Below are 18,650 nucleotides of genomic sequence, written 5' to 3' on the forward strand. Positions count from 1 at the left end.
TATAGGTAGGTACCTATTTAATAAATAATCTATACATGGGAATTGTGTTTAGTCTACTACAGACAATCGTTTACATTTTTTAAGTGTTATATGTATACGTCAATGGTTTAGTTCCTTATGTACTATTATAATCGAAGTGAAAATACAACTGGGGCATAAATTTAATAGTAATTATTAAAACAGAATTACTGAAAGTACATACATTTACTAAGTTATAGTGGAAATGTCATTTCTATCTATGAGAACTGTGCAGAATGCTCCTGGCGGCGCCACAATAAAAGCCCATTATTTCGTTTCCCGCTATAGGTAAATGACATATAATTAGTTGAATTTCATTATGTTTATACAGATATGGAAAGAACAAATGACAGTTCTTTACCGCACCACGTTTGTATGTTACCATTATTACCATCTGCAGAAATCCTGAAAAATAATGGAAACGAAAAGTTTCTCAACACAGAGGTAACAGTAAATAGTATATGAAAGGTTATAAATAAAACAAAAGAGATCGTCAGTGACACGTAATTTTATTGTATTCCCGACCACGTTGACTTCAACAAGGCTTCGGTTCGCAGTATTTACAAAAGCGGCAAGTTACGTTCAAAATCTGAACAACATAATTATATTAGTTCACAACTTTGGACAACTTTAGTATAACCCCATAACTGCAGTCAATGATTCTTAATAAATTGTACGACAGACTCCAAACACTGTAGCTCTCTATAACTGTGGCATGTAGAATTTGACATTATTCAAAACTTCAACAGCATTAAAAAACTTACCACATACTTTTAATATCATCTAAAACCCTTTGAATCCTTTTGATCACTATAAAGAGGTATTTTCGATAATCGATTTTGTGTAAGCCTTCTAAGAGAACATTTAAGGAATAATCGTTATTTCTAAGTAACGCCTGGGGTCCTAGACAAGTGACAATCGTTAACAGAAAACGTCAGTCGAAATTTAATTTTTGTATGGAAATGACACACCCTTCCAATTGGCACTTTTCAATAAACGATAGTCACCTTGACCACGACTCCTTCGCGTTAATAAAAAATTTTTTTATTGATTGTACTATATACAACTCGCGTACTCCGATTCTGTACAAATTCATTGGTAACAAACAAATGTAAAATTCCGAAGCGAAACGAAAAAATGTCAATAGCAATAACAAAATAATAAACAATGTATGGTTATTCGCACGAATAAATCAAATTCGATCAACGAATTAAACAGCGACTGCCACTGCGAGTAAATCATATCGTAATAAAAATTACAAAATATCAATAAAATTTAACTTTGTCATAGACAAAAAAGCTCACAGTTTCCATATAATAATATTTACACAATTATTTGTAAAAAAAGAAACCAAAACACTATACCAACAGTAACTAATAAAATCATTCAACACAAGATATCGTAAATCTGCCGAGTAAAAATAATTAAAGCAAAATCTTAAGCCAACTATGACAATCTCAAAATACTTAAAAAGTTTCAAAAACACGTTACATATTACTTAATCTATTACAATCGTTTGCGATTTCGTACACAAAATATGTCATTTGTTAGTTGTATTCATTTGAAAATATCATATCCTCCGCGGGGCGCCCTACATATACTTTATTCGTTACGACATCACAGATCCATTTCAACATGGAGGGGTTGCTGGCACTTCCACTCAACTTACGACTTTTCAAACTGATTTTAAAGCCTCTACAAAATTACTATAACGTTCATCTGAGACATCAGACTTTCTACGCATTTAATGCTTACTAGTCCAGTAAATCAACTTCTAAATAAAAATAATAATCATTTTACAAGGTTTACTGCCAATACTAACCTTCCGTAGGTTAGATTTAGAATCTGGTGCCGTAGCCGAATGGCATTTCTGCGACGCGAAACGAAAACGAAACGCCGCGAAAGGTAGTTTGGCTCTATCGCCCCAATAGGCAAAAGCGATAGAGATAGATATCTACGAGCGTTTCGTTTCGTGAGCGTTTGTGCCATTCGGCTACGTACCCTGGACTTTATTGTGCAACTCTAACGTTGTCTACTCGCAACCCCTCCAGCAGGCACATACTATCCCTACGCTAGCCCGCGCCCCGCGCTATCTCTACGTATAAACATTTTAAAGTATAACTATCATAAATTACTGTATAACCATAACTACCTTACAACACACTTATCTTACACTAAACAAAGCTAATTCCCATTTGGCTTCTTTCAAGTTGAACCATAATTATGTCTTGTTATATTTATACTTACACGACTAGTGTACTTTATATTTAAGAAAATGCCTTATTTTGGTATCGCTGTTAGTAAATTATTATAAACTCGACAAGTTACTTCACAGACTCGCTTGAGCAACCAGTTTCCGTCGAATCTTTATACTAATGTCAGAGACGATAAAACAATAAGGACTTACACCACGTTCCTAAAACATACATTCACGACGCCTTTTTATCAAGTACTCTGCCGGCTCAGCCTTCCCACGTCTGTAGCGGCCTTCAGACCACTATTTATAACATCAACTAGTAACCTCTCTATTATTCAAACATTTTACTAGTCTTTATTGTTTACACGTCTCTGCTAATATCTACCTCATATAGGATTTGTGAAAAAATATTATACTGAGATCGCTTAGTGTTCTTTAGTTTGTTCCGTCTCAATACTGTAAACGTAAACCTATGTTAGCGTTTATCCTATACGTAAATAGACACAAGACATAACTCATTAGTTCACCTTTCTTTAGACACGAGCGCTGCACATTCTCTTAAATGTGCAATGTTTGTTTCGCATATATTTATTAGATATAAAACAAAAATTTGGAAGACAGGGGTCCTAAAGGTTTGTTTTGTAGGAAAGTGAACTTAAATGCTATATGGCATATGGTTTAAAGCTGCACCGTCACGGTTCACATCACTCGGAGAGCGTCCATCGCGGTTAGAGGCAACACTTTTATCGCTTATCTATGGTTAAGACATTCGCCATTACCTTTGGTGAGATTGGGGTAACCCTTTTACTGCCATAGACGTCCAATGACGCATAAGGCTAGTCCAATAGCAGCCTTCATTCCATTTAGGGTTCACAATTGACAGCAAATAGGCATCAAATAGGTCATTACGGAGGGCAGTTCTAAAAGGGGGCCCTAAAGAACAAACTAGCCGCCTCCTTTTTAGGTCTCCGTAACACCTGTCAGAGTTGACAGGTGTTACGGATAGTCCCCTGTGCCGAGGGTGCATGGAGACAGCTTCTCACGTGGTGCTGGAGTGCAGTAGAGTGGCTCCATACAGGGAAAAAGATCTCGGATCCTCGGGAGACCTCCCCGAAGTCGTAGGTACTCAACGTTAAAGGTCTGATAGGATTTTTTGAGGAGTTGGGATGGCAGGGCTAGCCAACCCCCATATCAACCGCCCGAACTACAATACACTACTCTGTCAATAGACGAATATGTTATCCACAGCGATAAGCGACAAAAGCGCCTCGGCACGGCGCGGCGCCAGTGAAACAAACTTGCACATGTGTGGTGTCGCGAAGGCCTCAAAAGAAGCCGATCAACTCCTACTCGATGTTATTCCGCGGCCCGTCGATCGGCATCGTGTGCAGCACCTCGTCCAGGAGTTGCAGGGCTCTGGAATATAAGGTTAGGGTTAACTTTGTACTGATATCCATACTAATATTATAAATGGGAAAGTGTGTGTGTCTGTTTGTTTGTCCGTCCGGAGCGACGAATTGACGTGATTTTTTAAAGTAGGGATAGTTGAAGGGATGGAGAGTGACATAGGCTGTGGATTTTATTACATAATGAGCAAACGAGCAGACGAAACGCCTGATCTAATCTGCCTAAGCTTCGCACAGAGAGACCCACAGCACTACAAAGGTTAAAAAGTATTCACCGACCAGTGCTTTCACATAATGCCATCTAAGCGAAGAAAATGTCGCCCTTCGTATCGCAAGGAATCGAAAGATGAGGACGTTTGAAATAGGTTCAAAGGAGGACTTTTCGGCAATTGGTGAAATGGATTATAGTCAACTGAAGTATCGTTAAATAAATTCTAGGTAATTCAAAGAAAAGCTTGTGATCACAGGGCATTTTCAGAAATTGAGACCGAAAATTAGTGACAGTTGTTAACAAAAATTAGCTAAATGTCAGTTTTGTGATGACAATTAAGAACAAAAATTGTCTAAAAACTAATTTTTTTTATATTATAAACGTAGATTATTGCTTATAATTGTAATTAACACAAAAGCAATATTTTTATTGAAATTTCATGCTTAATGGGGGATGTCTGAAAATTTTAAAAGTGGCTGATATTTTTTCTGGTGATAGGAATAACCATTTCTAATTACAGAAAAAAGTTACAGATTTTTTGGTAGCACCATACATTTTATAAAAATAAAAACGTGTTGCTCGACTGCGCGTACGACCCACTTCGGCTGTTATGAGATTTGTCTTAGTCTTTAAAAAAATTCCATTTTGAATCTGTGCTGGCCACAGACACTGACAGTTGATTGTCAGCTTGACATTTTTCTCGGAGAATTCATAACTTTATCTGGTGAACTATTTTAACTATTTATTACTGTTTTCGACTTATTTTCTCTCCCTGGCCTCTGATTTTGCCTCCTTCTACGACTACCTTCGCTCTCGAACTCGGCTTAAAACGACGACGACCTTTGATTTTAAACCCTGGACCTGATTCTACTTGCATTAACGAAGACGTATGCTTGCCCTGCTTGCTGCCGACGGCCTTTGCGTTGAACCCCGGACCTGATTACAATTTTTAAGCCCATTGAATTGGGAAAACGTGGATAGGTACTAGCGATTTTGTAAGAGCTAGTTCATCTAATTTGCCAAAATGTGGAACAGCGACAAACACAATGCCTGTGAAGAAGAAATTGATGAAAGATGCAGAGATATTTTGGACAGAGAATGTGTATCTCATTAATTTTGAAAAGTGCAACTACATGTTAATGAGTGTAATAAACATAAATTTGTCTTGATCTATATTTAACATTATTACTCATTTTAGCACCCATATGTACGTTTTCACATTATTCGATCCAATACCGGATGTTGGACCGATATCCCATACATTACAGGTGTCATCTTGTATTTTTTGCATTGAAATCCTTCCGACATCCGATATCGGATCGGGTAATGTGAAAACAGGCTAACTCCTAGTAGTGATTACCTCGCCTGCCTACAGATGAGAACTAGAGAAGGACCTGTGCCCTAAACAAATAACTTTAGATTGTTGGTTTATTGTCTGCTTTAAGTAGTTAGTGCTCAAAAAGGAAATGAGTTTGCGATGTGACGCCTACTGCTTTTCACATCACCCATTCAGAAAGGGTACTTTTCGGCCCTGTTAGGAGGGAATTAAGTGACACTTTTCTGTTCAATAACTTTGTCTGGCCTGTATAAAATATTACCGCCACGGAAAGTGTTTGCACATAAGTAATATTATGTATAAAAAAATTGTGTCGATTAAGTGCATAATATTTTTACAACAGACCTGATTCATATTTTGGTATTTGCTTATATGATGTGAAAAAAAAAGTGTCAAATGGTAGCAATAGTAGATTGTGCAACAAGGGAGAAAAATGAGATATATATCTTGAGTGTAGCAAGGTATTCTTAAATTTAATCCTGAGCGTAGAGAGGGATTCAAGTGTTAAGACACAAGGTGGAATTAAATTTTCTACACATATTAACATCAACTTTTAGGAAATTTATATATAATGATATGTTATATGAACATAAAAAATGGTATGTTATGTAACCATGTAAAAAAATGTGTCCTTGAAGGGAAAAGTATCACTTTGGTCCCTAATAGCAAAGAGGAAAAGTGCCTCTTTGCACCCTCCTCGCAGTGAAGGGAAGAAAACAACCCTTTCTTTTTGAATCCCAGTCACTACACTCAGTATTCAATTACATATAGAATACTTCGCTTCGTTCACAATTCAATTTATATCCTCGCTATAAATATGCAATTTTGCTCCCTCGTAACACAATCTACTATAGTGCTGTTAATCATGCTTTAACAGTATGGAGGGCCATAGAAGAATATGGGAAGCCATAGCCGACTGAATTTGATAGTAACTTGACAGTAACTCGACACACATGACACACACCTACAACTCAGAAGTAAAATAAAACAACACAATAAAATAAATCAATTGTATTTTATTATAGGACATTGCAAATTATAAAAAAAAATGTATTTTACCATATTTTTCCTAATGGTCTATCCAAAAAATACACATTTTATAAAATGCCACCGTGTCAGATATTTATGGCTTTCTTTTTTATGATATTATTGCCAGTGTGTAACTGCATTTTAAGGTTGGTAAACAAGACACGGTATCTTACACTCAGGTGGTCTTCACAGCAAAATCGCACTCTGGTTGGGCAGTTCCTGCCAACCTATTGACACCAACTTTCCTTCAGCTCCTTTCTTAATATGAACAATTTTAAATCTGGGTTTTTCTGGTTGGTTTTAGAACAAGTTGGTATAAAGCATGTTTTGGGATCCTTATATCGTGTTTATGTACTTGTATTCATTATAACAAATAGTGTCCGAAACTTAAAAGCGATGATCGTCCTTATATCAAGACAAATCAGAAGTCAGGGAGGCAAAACGGATCGTAAACAGTTCAGCAGGATCAGGTCCAGTGTTTAAAAGCAAACTTCTTCGTTAATGCAAGCAGAATCAGGTCCAGAGGTTAAAATCAAAGGTCGTCGTTTTAAGCCAGTAAAATCAGCGTCCGGGGTTCGAGAGCGAAGGTAGTCGTAGAAGGAGGCAAAATCAGAGGCCAGGGAGAGAAAATGAGTCGAAAACAGTAATAAATAGTTCACCAGATAAGATTATGAAACTTATGAATTCTCCGAGAAAAATGTCAAGCTGACAATCAACTGTCAGTGTCTGTGGCCTGCACAGATTCAAAAAGGATTTTTTTTAAAGACTAAGACAAATCTCATAACAGTCGAAGTGGGTCGTACGCGCAGTCGAGCAACACGTTTTTATTTTTATAAAATGTATGGTGCTACCAAAAAATCTGTAACTTTTTTCTGTAATTAGAAATGGTTATTCCTATTACCATAAAAAATATCAGCGACTTTTAAAATTATCAGACATCCCCCATTGTCGTCACAAAACTGACATCGAGTTAATTTTTGTTAACAACTTTTACTAATTTTGGGTCCCAATTTTTGAAAATGCCCGATAATTTATTTTGAAAAATATGTGTTCTAAGCATGAAAATCGTAGAACTCGGCGAATATTAGCAGAAGTTTGGGTGATCGTTAGAATATGTTACCTGTGCAGGTGGACCTCGACCCAGCAGGGCGTCTCCTTGATGGAGGTGCGCGGGTAGTCGGGCCCCCAGCCCTTGACGAAGGAGAGGCGCACGATGCACAGCCGCCGCAGGTCGTCCACGCCGATACCCGCCGCTGCTGTTAGGCCTGCATATCATAAGACTTTTGTAAATCGCCAGACTTGACGTTTCTCTCATTATTAGGAAATATCTGGGCGACCGAGCTTCGCTCGGTTCTGTTAATTTCGTATCCTTGACATGTGTCGCCATCTAGTTCAAAAATCAATAATACCTACATCGAGCGAAAAAATTCTCAGCCTTAACAACACAACTACTCCACACGAGATGGCGCGCATTTCGCCACAAAAACTCAAATAGTGTATTTTTCTATTCGTTTTAGCCTTGACCTGTGTCGCCATCTAGTGTTTGCAATAAATAGTACTTACATCGACCGAAAGAATTCTGTCTTAACAGTACAACTACTGCACACGAGATGGCGCGCGAAGAAAAACGCATGAAAACTCGAAAATTCGCGTTTTCCGGGACCTAAGGATAAGTTAGACCGATTTTTCACCCCAAAAACCCCCACATAACAAATTTCAGCGAAATCGTTAGAGCGGTTTCCGAGATCGTCAGTGTAAATAAATATATAAATAAATAAAAAATAAATAAATATACAAGAATTGCTCGTTTAAAAGTATAAGATAAGAGATATTGTAGATATTATAATAACGTACAATATTATACTTTACTAGCAGCTAAATTAGAAAAGCCGAGCAGCCTTAGGTCGGACACCTAGAGCATGGGTCTCAAAACTTTTTGCCTCAGTACATGTGGCGTGGGCTACCATCCGTTTTTTCGCCATGCAACGGAAGGGAGTGCGATTGCCAGGGTCTCGAATTTCGATTTATTTCGAATCTTATCTTACTAGGATCGGTGCTGATTGGAACGCTTAGCGCGGCGGAATGCAACGATTGGCTGGCCGGATTATAATGTTACGCTGGCCGGACGCTGGTCATCGCCAACAAACTGTTTTAAAGTTTGGCGAAACTAATAATATGCTTGTGTACATTGTCTTTTTTGATAAATAAATAAATTAAAAAAAAATTATAATGTGTGGCTGGCCGGATTATGTTTGTCTGGCCGGATTGGAACGCTTGTAAAGCAGGGAGAAGGGTTGGTGGAACTATCTACTGACACTTGTTCATGCCTGGGTGCGCGGGCTGGATGTGGCCGGCGACGGCGGCGGCCTGCGCCGCGGCCGCGGCCTGCGCTGTCGCGGCTTGGGACTGCATCTGTCGGTGGCACTGCCGTAGGTCGAACACCTGAACAAAATAAACATTATAAGAATAATTATATTTCAGTATTTTAGGAAGCCGACACTGTTATTCTAATCTAAACAGTAGACATTACAGTACTGTGTCGCTGTGACCTGGCCCCGCTTTTGGGCCAGTCTGAGAGCTAGAACAAAAATGTAAAAAGAAAAACACTCAAATGTGAGTAACATAATCGTAATGCCGTATCGGGCAAAAAGATTGGAACCTAGAATTCAGATTTCCACAAAGCATTGTAGATCTTCGCTTTAGGTTTCACTTTAAATACCACCATACCTTGATGTAGACTTACTTGACTTAATGTTCTATGTCCCCCAGATGGGATAGAGGGCGTCCAGAGTGCGTCGTCATCCCCAACGGTTTTGAGCTTCGCGCTTTACATTACTTATGCATATGTACCTTGATGCAGGCGGAGGGGTATATCTTGTGCACCGCGTCGCCGGGCGCGCGGCCCGCCTCGCGGTCCAGGTAGTAGGACTGCACGAACACGGAGTGCTCGGACAGACAGCGCACCACACGTCTACCTGTCTCACTGTACAGACAGCTACTAGTGACACACCTTGATGCAGGCGGAGGGGTATATCTTGTGCACCGCGTCGCCGGGCGCGCGGCCCGCCTCGCGGTCCAGGTAGTAGGACTGCACGAACACGGAGTGCTCGGACAGACAGCGCACCACACGTCTACCTGTCTCACTGTACAGACAGCTACTAGTGACACACCTTGATGCAGGCGGAGGGGTATATCTTGTGCACCGCGTCGCCGGGCGCGCGGCCCGCCTCGCGGTCCAGGTAGTAGGACTGCACGAACACGGAGTGCTCGGACAGACAGCGCACCACACGTCTACCTGTCTCACTGTACAGACAGCTACTAGTGACACACCTTGATGCAGGCGGAGGGGTATATCTTGTGCACCGCGTCGCCGGGCGCGCGGCCCGCCTCGCGGTCCAGGTAGTAGGACTGCACGAACACGGAGTGCTCGGACAGACAGCGCACCACACGTCTACCTGTCTCACTGTACAGACAGCTACTAGTGACACACCTTGATGCAGGCGGAGGGGTATATCTTGTGCACCGCGTCGCCGGGCGCGCGGCCCGCCTCGCGGTCCAGGTAGTAGGACTGCACGAACACGGAGTGCTCGGACAGACAGCGCACCACACGTCTACCTGTCTCACTGTACAGACAGCTACTAGTGACACACCTTGATGCAGGCGGAGGGGTATATCTTGTGCACCGCGTCGCCGGGCGCGCGGCCCGCCTCGCGGTCCAGGTAGTAGGACTGCACGAACACGGAGTGCTCGGACAGACAGCGCAGCCACACATCGCCTTCGCCGCGCAAGTCCAGCTGCACGCCTTTGCCGATGTGCAGTCTAAACAGAGAGAGAAAAACAATAAAAAGTCCTTATGACGTCAAATCAGTGACGTATCAGACAATTCGATGATTTAAAACACATTCTGGAAAATGATACAACTATAATTTTAATTATAGTCCTCAACCCCGTATATTATGGGTATAAAAATAGGATGTATTCCATCCGCTTTGAAGTTTTTCTGAGGTTGGAGGCCATGACATATCCTTTCATAAAACCTGTTAGACCCGCAACTGTTTAAGCCTTTGTAGGGTGCAGCATCCATCCATCATCAATTGAATCGTTACATTATTCTAGCACACAAAAAGGTATTTCTTGTTCATATAAAGTTAGGGAACGCTTACCTTGCGCGTTCGCTCTGCTCTGTTCTGTGAACGTTGCTCAAAGCGCCTAGACAAAATCTGTTGCCTCCTGATGGGTCTACATAGCCGTCAACCTAAAACAAAGATCACACTTAATAAATGTACCCTACAAAAGGTCAATAATCGTACCGAAAATATGAACGTCATATGTACGTACGTCTTTACATGGACAACTTTCACTATATTTACACAATTTGAACACAAGCAGTCAAATCATAAGGTTGGTAGCGAATTTTCTATATCAAACAGACAGATCAGACGAGACGAGAGTGATTTACTAAAGTTTCGTTTTGTTTTGCATTGCTTGAAGTAGGTACGGGAATGAAAAAATGAACTCACCGTGACGTTAGGCCTGCTCGACGGCACTTTGAACGTCTCTCCGACTTGCGTGTCTAGCTCGAAGTACGCCACCGAGCACCAGTACTCGGGCGCAGGCAGCTGCGACAACAGGGGCTGCCCGCCTGGGTTACCATTATCTGTTAAAGAGTAGTTTTGTTAAAACCGTAAGCCAGCGTTTCATGTTAAAGAATCTTAAATATTTTTTTGGAAAGGTCCTCAGATCATAGCTTTCTTATTTGACTATCAAGTACCAAAGACATAACTCCGTATAGACAGATAAAGTCTAAGAAAAAAATGTACCTCAGTACCACACAGAAAAAGGTATGGTGGCCTAGATGGCATTACACCTTTGGGGTACGCTCAGCTGGATGGCGCTAATATTAATATTTGACATTTTATAACATATCAAGCTAAGAACATGGGCCAAATTGTCAAACCTGAGGTTCAAAAGTTTTAAGCCCGTGTCAAGAGATGGCAGTCTATGTATGCACTGTGACTACACATTTTACTTCGACCGTAACTCTCTATAATACTCAATCCTCTTTGCAAGTACTAAAAAAAGTATCTGCCTGCAAGGGTGTAACGTAAAAGCTTATGATAAACCCAGAATCTACAAATTGTTTTGCCTTCCAGGCATCTCCGCGGCCTAAATTGGAGATGAGATCGATTAATCTTGTTATAATATGTGAGTGTACACGGGAAAACGTCCCACTTTGTCGATTGCTATAAAGCCGCTTTTTCAGTTTATTCATATAAAGATACAAGTGAATCTCGCCTTAATGGTAACCGACAAAGTGGGACGTTTTACTAAACACACTCACATATGTCTAAACTATAACACAGTATATTAAATCAAAATATTCTTTATTCAAATAGGGACGATTCAGTAATAATTCTTCTAACAAATTTTACGCCGCGTGGATTGTCCTTGAGTAGCACTCTGCGCGAGCGAGGTGCAGAGAGTACATGCGGAACCAGATGATGCCGGTCGCGTCAGTACGCGCCGCGCTGCGTGGCGCTGCCAAGGTCGCGCGCAGCGCGTGCGAGAGAGACAAATACCGATCGCGGGAGATTAACTACTGATTCGTCCTTATACTGTGACTATGACCCTAAAATTATAGTAAAACCCACAATCCATTTACCTATCCCTAAAATTATAATAAAACAACAATACATATGAATACCAACTTATGACGCCCGCTGATGAAATGATATAGTTAAGTATAAGATGCCTGAAGCTGTGGCTAATGCCTATTAATGAATGATGCTATACTCTGTCAAACAAGTCTGTCAGTAAATAAGAACAAAGAAAACTATATGCATCCCTTTCTTTAGGGTGTTAGAGAAAAGGATAGCTATAGTTTTCTTTGTTCTTATTTATTGACAGACTTGTTTGACAGAGTATATGTTTGAGTATAGATAACGTACAGTAGTGGTGGTGTTGCGGCGGCGCGTCGAGCGGCGCGGGCGCGGGCGGCGCGAGGCTCTGCGTGTACGTCAGCGTGTTGTTGCCTGTCCATGTGCCTATAACAACAACAACGCTGTCAACAGAAACTACACTACTACCACATCTCGGACACTGGCGATCAAATATATGAAAGAGGCGCGTTCCTAGCACACATTCTAAGCTCGTCTGAACGCGTACCATGCTTGTATGAGTGAGATATGACCGGTCGATTATTCGCGTTTTTGACAGGCGGTAACTGACAGGTAACCGAGAGGTGGGCGGCACTTTCAGCGGGGAGCGGGAGTGGCCATACTGTACGATAGTACTCTTTATTATACTGTGCTACTACACAACTATCCTTTATTGTATTTTTGTTATAGCCCCTCAATTCCAACTGTCGCAATTTGGAACAGACGATCTAGTAGACTGTTTAAAAACCCTAGTATTCACATACCTAGTATTTAGCGGTCTGTTTTTCAAGTAAAATAGAACGTATTATATCTAGCAGAAATTACTAAATAAATGTACAAAATACTAACAATTTACTTGGTACAAACTTCGAAGTTCGGACGCAATGTGAACGGATCAATACCTATCATTATTATATCTTAGTAGCGTAATGCAAACGAGTGAAAATAATATTTCACAGCACCCAACATTTAGTCCACTGTTTGGCAAAATCCAAAACGTTACAGTCAAACTTTTAATTGCAAAGATATCACCGAATCATTTATTGATATACCATAATCATTTATATAATAAACAGCTTTTGCCCGCGGCTTCATGCTTAGAAAGAGACGCCTATGTCAATCCCTTCAACTACTCCAAAAAAATGATTCGTCGCTCCGTTGTGCCGTGAAGGACGGACAAACAAACAGACACACACACTTTCCCATTTATAATATTAGTATGGATTATTTAGGTATCAACCTATAAGTTTAATATCAAACATCTCTGTTGGACCCTATGGATGACTGGTGAATGCTTTCAGGCATTTGTATTTTGAACAATAAAGTTGTAAATAATAATCATGTTGACCTTGTTGATGTTGCGTGCGCGGCAGCGGGCTGGGTTGTGGCGCGGGACTGCCGGCCGACGCGAAGCCGTTCTGCTGGGAACTCTCCGCCGACCCTGATGACACCGACACGGGACCCACTACAAAAATTATACTAATTATTGTGATAATTCCTAAAAAGCTTAGTTCGCTAAGCTTTCGTAAAATTCTCGCCTTTTTCTGTCATTTTGTAACCATACCGTATTTTAGGATTTAGCCTTTATTCAGGCCTTTATTTTGTTTTGTATAAAAATCTAACAATACCAATACAACTCTGTTCCAATTTAATATGATTTGAAATTAAGTTCGATTAATAAGTACTGAAGGTGGAATTTTGGTCCTTAGAAGGATAGATAACAAACACACACATTTTGAAACAGCTCGAACACAAAAAGTATAGAAATGAGAGCACACATAAGAGAGATGCAATGAGAGCACAAGTAATCAAAAAATCTTGATGAGCAGATATGCTTTTCTTGCGTCTATGTTTATGAAAAATGATTTAGAGCCAACAGATTTGTCCAGTTTACCTGATATGGTCTGTGTCATTTGTGTTTCAGTAGTGGTCTGCTCCGTGGTGAAGAAGGTCGTGTTCTGCCCGTCGATGAGCGGCGTCGTCCCGCCCGGCGACATGGTCACCGGCAGCGCCGCTGCAAACACAACCACTATGCACCTTATCCGTAACACGAGGCTCAAAATCAAGCAGACAGCACGTTTTACAAGCGTGACAAAAGCAAAATATGTGCAAAATAAAACAAAGCTTACAATGGTTCATTCTTTTCGGTAACCACATCGTTCGCGCGTCTATAGTGTCCGGCGGCTCCAGCTTCGGCGCTATCGCTCGCTGCTGGCTCATGGCCATCTGCTGCGGGCTAGGTATCGTCATGCCCTGGCTGATGCTGGGCATCTGCGGCGTGCCCGGGGACATCTGCGTGGGCGCGGGCGCCATGCGCGGCGACGGCAGCTGCGGCGCGTTCGCCACCATCTGCGGCGTGCCCGGGCCCATCTGAGGAGTCCCCGGGCACATTTGTGGCGTCCCCGGACACATTTGGGGCGTGTTCGGACCCATCTGAGGCGTTCCGGGGCACATCTGAGGGGTACCCGGCCCCATTTGAGGCGTCCCCGGCCCCATCTGAGGCGTCCCGACACCTAGCTGCGGCGGGCCGGGCGTCATCTGTGCGTGGCCGGAGATCATCTGCGGGCCGGGCGAGAGGTGCGGCAGCTGCGGCGGCGCGCCGGCCGGCCGGAGCGGCCGCGGCCCGTGCGTCGGCGAGAACATGTTCTGAACGCCCTCTGGCGCTAAAATAAAGCAAACGAAAATATGCAAAATAAAAATTGCGAATTGCAAAATAAAATCACTTCAACTCATAAAAGAAAGTACCCAACTTTGAACAAAACACTGGAAGGAAAAACAAACACGCCAGTTTGTCACGCACGACAAAAGTGGCTTACGATCGGGATGTGTCTCGTGTGATCTTGAACGTTACAAACACTGGTATTACAAATAAAAGATTACATAAACAAAATTATTGAATGCTTGTCTACTACAACTTACATCACACTTGAATTCACATTCACAATATCGACATACTCAACTCCACTCCACGCTTGAGAATTCTTGTAACAGCGTACCTTGTGTTTGGTTGATGATGATGTTGGTCCCCTGGAACTGCTGGTGGTGGTGTGGCAGCGAGTGGTGGTGACGTGGGCTGGCGGCTGCATGGTGCTGAGTAATTCAACAAAATTTACTTTCTCTTCCGTGTAAGTCATTAGTGAAATAAAATTACAGGGAAAGGATTCAATTCATGATACGATCACAAAATCAGATTTATTGAACATGTATATGATGTAGAAATTTTGTCGCTAATAGACACCTGGCGGTTTAGCAAAACTTTCGTTTTTGCGTGCGCGGGCGAGAGCGCAAGGTCTGCTAGACCGCCTGCAATACCTACCCGGATTTCAGAAAGTTTCTAGGATCGTTTGAGTTGGGAAATACCGCGATTCACTCCAGGGTTTAGATTTAAAGAAAGGAAATTTACCTGTATTGTGACTAACTCGCCAGTGTCCATGTCCATACCATTCCCACTCAAGCCAGCCGTGTACTCGTCCTTCACTAGGCGACTTGGGCCAGATGTCAATGTCAACCCGGAGAGATCTGGAATTAATTGTTATTTGATATGGTGCCATAGAAAACTTCCATCAAATTGAGTAGATAAACGAACAGAGCTCGTAACAGATCACAATGCAGAGAAGTAGTGTTAAAATACATCAACTATCTTCTCATCTTGACTGAAAATATGGGTTTAAAATTTAGTCCATTTTCCCTTCCAAGCGCTGATGACTAATTCATATTTTTCTTTGTGATCTGATTACAAAAATATGAAATAATTAAGAAATTTAAGACTATTCCCACCACCACTCTTGGTATTAAGTAGGAAACCAAAATAGACTGTCTCCATGTCTTTTTTACCTAATTTTGTATTTTGAAGTGGTAGAAAATACAAAATACTTGCACTAAAAAGTATTTCAAATAAAATACAAAACAGTTTTCGATAAAGGTATACTGTTCTATTTGAAATGCTAGATATAATAAACAAGAACCAGTATTTTTGTAGATGTGATAAGCAGAAAAACTACCTGAGAGGAAACCTATACATATTAGCAAACTGGAGCAGGCACATTGCACCCATGAATATCTTGAATAGCCTGAATCTTGAAGATTTGTCATATATTCAAACATAATTACTGTGAATACATAAAGAAAGACAGGTGTTGTATGGAAACAGTATGCCATAACAGTGATTCCATGCTAAGACGCTGTGTGTAACAAATACTAACCAATACCTGGTGATACCACCCGCTCATAGTGGTAGGGGTTGACGCAGACTGAGTCGCACTTGAGATCGAAGGCAAACTGGCAGAACTTGACGTGCTTGAGCTCGTTCTTGTGGAGGTCCGGCCAGCGCCATATGCGGGCGTATATCACGTGTGGGAATCCTTTGCGGCCTGCGACCTGAAATATACCAATTATGAATTCACTGTATTTTAAATATTTTGTAAAATGTTAAGAAGAATCTAAGAACACACAGCAGCAGTAGAACAAGGAAAGTTGTCAAGACTGAGGTTTTTAGGAAAAGTTTATGTTTTCACTATCACTTATGAAAGAGCACAAAGGTCCCTTACCATCAATAATATAAGTAATATTGTAGGTGTGTTCATTGTAGGTAGTCAAATGCATTTTAGGTAAGAAATGAAATTGGTTCATTGCAATCCAGCAAATTCAGGAATAAATAAATAAATATTATAAGACATTCTTACACAAATTGACTGAGGCCCACGGTAAGCTCAAGAAGGCTTGTGTTGTGGGTACTCAGACAACGCTATATATAATATATAAATACTTATATACATAGGAACAATTATCTGTGCTCATCATACAAATAAATGCCCTTACCGGGATTCGAACCCGGGACCGCGGCGCAGCAGGCAGGGTCACTACCGACTGCGCCAGACCGGTCGTCAAAAATATTACAGTTCAAACTAAACATGTCTCTCATGCAAGTATTAGAGTTAAATATGTCACCTTGTTCATTCTGTTACTTGTGGTCAATGCCGCACAAGCCCTGTTTCGACACCTGTTATATATTTTTATGTGTACTTTATACTAAATAAGCACATTCAAGCACTTCCTATCAAACCGTGTCGTACGCGAGTGGAATAAACTACCAGAAACAGTGATAAGTGCTCCCTCAGTGAACAGTTTCAAAAACAGACTTGATAAACATTTAAAACTAAAATATAAACATTAACTATAGAACAACAAGTGCAGTGATATACACGCATCAGCTATCAGCTGCTAGTGTATCAAATAATATAATAATAATAAATGGAACTATATAGGTCTTTCTGTAATCTAAGAATATATACACTTTTGTATGTAACTGTTTGTTTCCTAAATAAATGAAAAAAAAAATGTCTAGTGAAAATTTTCAATATTTACTTTCTATCTGTAAGTATTCTTAAAGGGTCTATCTCCTTGTACATATCTGTAACTAAAGATAATAAATGTAATAATAAGTACCTGTAATCTTCCATCCAAAGTCCTCTGTATTGTAACACACTTGCTGGGGTGAGCTCCATTTGTGGTGATGGCAGTGATCAGAGAGTCCAACTCATCTCGTTTCTCCTTGAGCTTCTTGACAAGAGATTCTATGGCACGTTTGGAGAAGCCCTCGCTTTCCCCGCCTTGCCTGTGGCACATGAGAGAGTGCACAATGCTCAGGCAGGCATCTGCCGATGTGGGAGCTGTGGTGTTCATGGCTGAAAGTATATCAATATTGGTGTATCTAGAGCTTGATTAAAAATATAATGATGATTAAGCAATAATTAATTGGATGCATGTATTTAGCAAATGACTTTTTCGCAAGAACGTTAGTTAATTAGAACTGTTAATTCAGACAATTCATAATTATGGATATTTAGACCCATTTAGGATTGTAATGGAAAAGGGTTGGTCAAAACATAAATAATACAATAACTATTAGTTTTACTTGAATATCACTTTGATTAAAGATCTCAAACTGGTTGATTTAATATTGTTTTTCATAAAGTATAAACTGCTTGGGACTGAATTGGACTTCAAAAGTATATTATAGGATTATTCTAACCTTCAGATTACTTATTATACTATGATAAATATCAACAATCAAATATAATTAAACATTAGTATTGTTAAAAATGAGCAGTTTAATTTAATCTAAGCAGGCCTTACATTAGTTTGTGTGCACCAGAATCATTTTTGGTAGTTGCAAATTAATGAGTCATAACATAACTATTCAAGAATTTGTGTTGCAGTTCATTCTGCCAAAATAGGGAGCAATCTAGAGCATATAGTAGTTTCATCACTAACTTACATTAAAAACTATGTCTTCAAGTAGGACAAATGAATTATCATTGATATAAAGTATGCCCTATTACCAAATTGCTAAAAATAACAACAATTAAAAATTGTTCTGCCTAATAGAACATAACTAACTCGAGCGGCCTTTAAAACTACGCTTGTTGTTAACATGTTATGACATAATTACACGAAGGTATAACCAACACAAGGATTTTTAGTGGTTCAAGTTCATGATTATAATCTAGGAAGTGATAAAATAATACAAAATAGACAAAATAGTCGTTCATCGAAATGCTAAGAGTTCTGTGATGCAATAACAGACACTATAAGTATTTACCTGCAGGTTTTCAATCAATTACACTGGAATTTGGTGTTTGTTTTACGTTAACAATTATCACAAAAGTCATCGATAAGTTATGAAAATTGATTTCCTTTATTGTGAGATGATACCAAAACAGAAAGCGACATTATGGCGGCGCATAGACTATTGTCTATTGTAGAACTAGAATGGTATTGCTGCATTCAGTAAAAA

At 40.3% G+C, this 18,650-nt stretch overlaps 1 protein-coding gene across 5 annotated transcripts; it reads right to left on the minus strand.

The window, feature by feature from the left end:
* Positions 1-508: 508 nt before the first annotated feature.
* On the minus strand, positions 509-18,587 carry LOC125226642 (mothers against decapentaplegic homolog 4). 5 transcript variants are annotated; one of them, XM_048130691.1, is made up of 15 exons: positions 18,456-18,587; positions 17,300-17,538; positions 16,063-16,231; positions 15,258-15,373; positions 14,851-14,944; positions 13,984-14,517; positions 13,749-13,868; positions 13,203-13,319; positions 12,146-12,241; positions 10,718-10,854; positions 10,361-10,452; positions 9,848-10,016; positions 8,513-8,639; positions 7,318-7,462; positions 509-3,631 (listed from the first exon to the last, which is right to left on the minus strand). In XM_048130691.1, the coding sequence occupies exons 2-15, from the start codon at positions 17,534-17,536 to the stop codon at positions 3,562-3,564; spliced, it is 2,223 nt and encodes a 740-aa protein (XP_047986648.1). In that variant the 5' UTR covers positions 17,537-17,538; positions 18,456-18,587; the 3' UTR covers positions 509-3,561. The 5 variants fall into 5 exon arrangements, with proteins under 5 accessions (XP_047986648.1, XP_047986638.1, XP_047986653.1 ...); XM_048130681.1 differs by having other exon boundaries at positions 16,057-16,231; XM_048130696.1 differs by lacking the exon at positions 13,749-13,868 and having other exon boundaries at positions 16,057-16,231.
* Positions 18,588-18,650: the final 63 nt, after the last annotated feature.

The sequence above is a fragment of the Leguminivora glycinivorella genome, chromosome 1, assembly GCF_023078275.1.
Source record: "Leguminivora glycinivorella isolate SPB_JAAS2020 chromosome 1, LegGlyc_1.1, whole genome shotgun sequence".
Classification (NCBI taxonomy): domain Eukaryota; kingdom Metazoa; phylum Arthropoda; class Insecta; order Lepidoptera; family Tortricidae; genus Leguminivora; species Leguminivora glycinivorella.

Bases quoted from the DNA above. Each gene is read 5' to 3' on its own strand.
- LOC125226642 (XM_048130681.1), bottom strand. From the start codon at position 17,536: ATGAACACCACAGCTCCCACATCGGCAGATGCCTGCCTGAGCATTGTG. The intron at 10,453-10,717 runs GTGAGTTCATTT...TCTTTGTTTTAG, and splicing joins CGAGCAGGCCTAACGTCACG to GTTGACGGCTATGTAGACCC. The intron at 8,640-9,847 runs GTGTGTCACTAG...TATTTTGTTCAG, and splicing joins ACCCCTCCGCCTGCATCAAG to GTGTTCGACCTACGGCAGTG.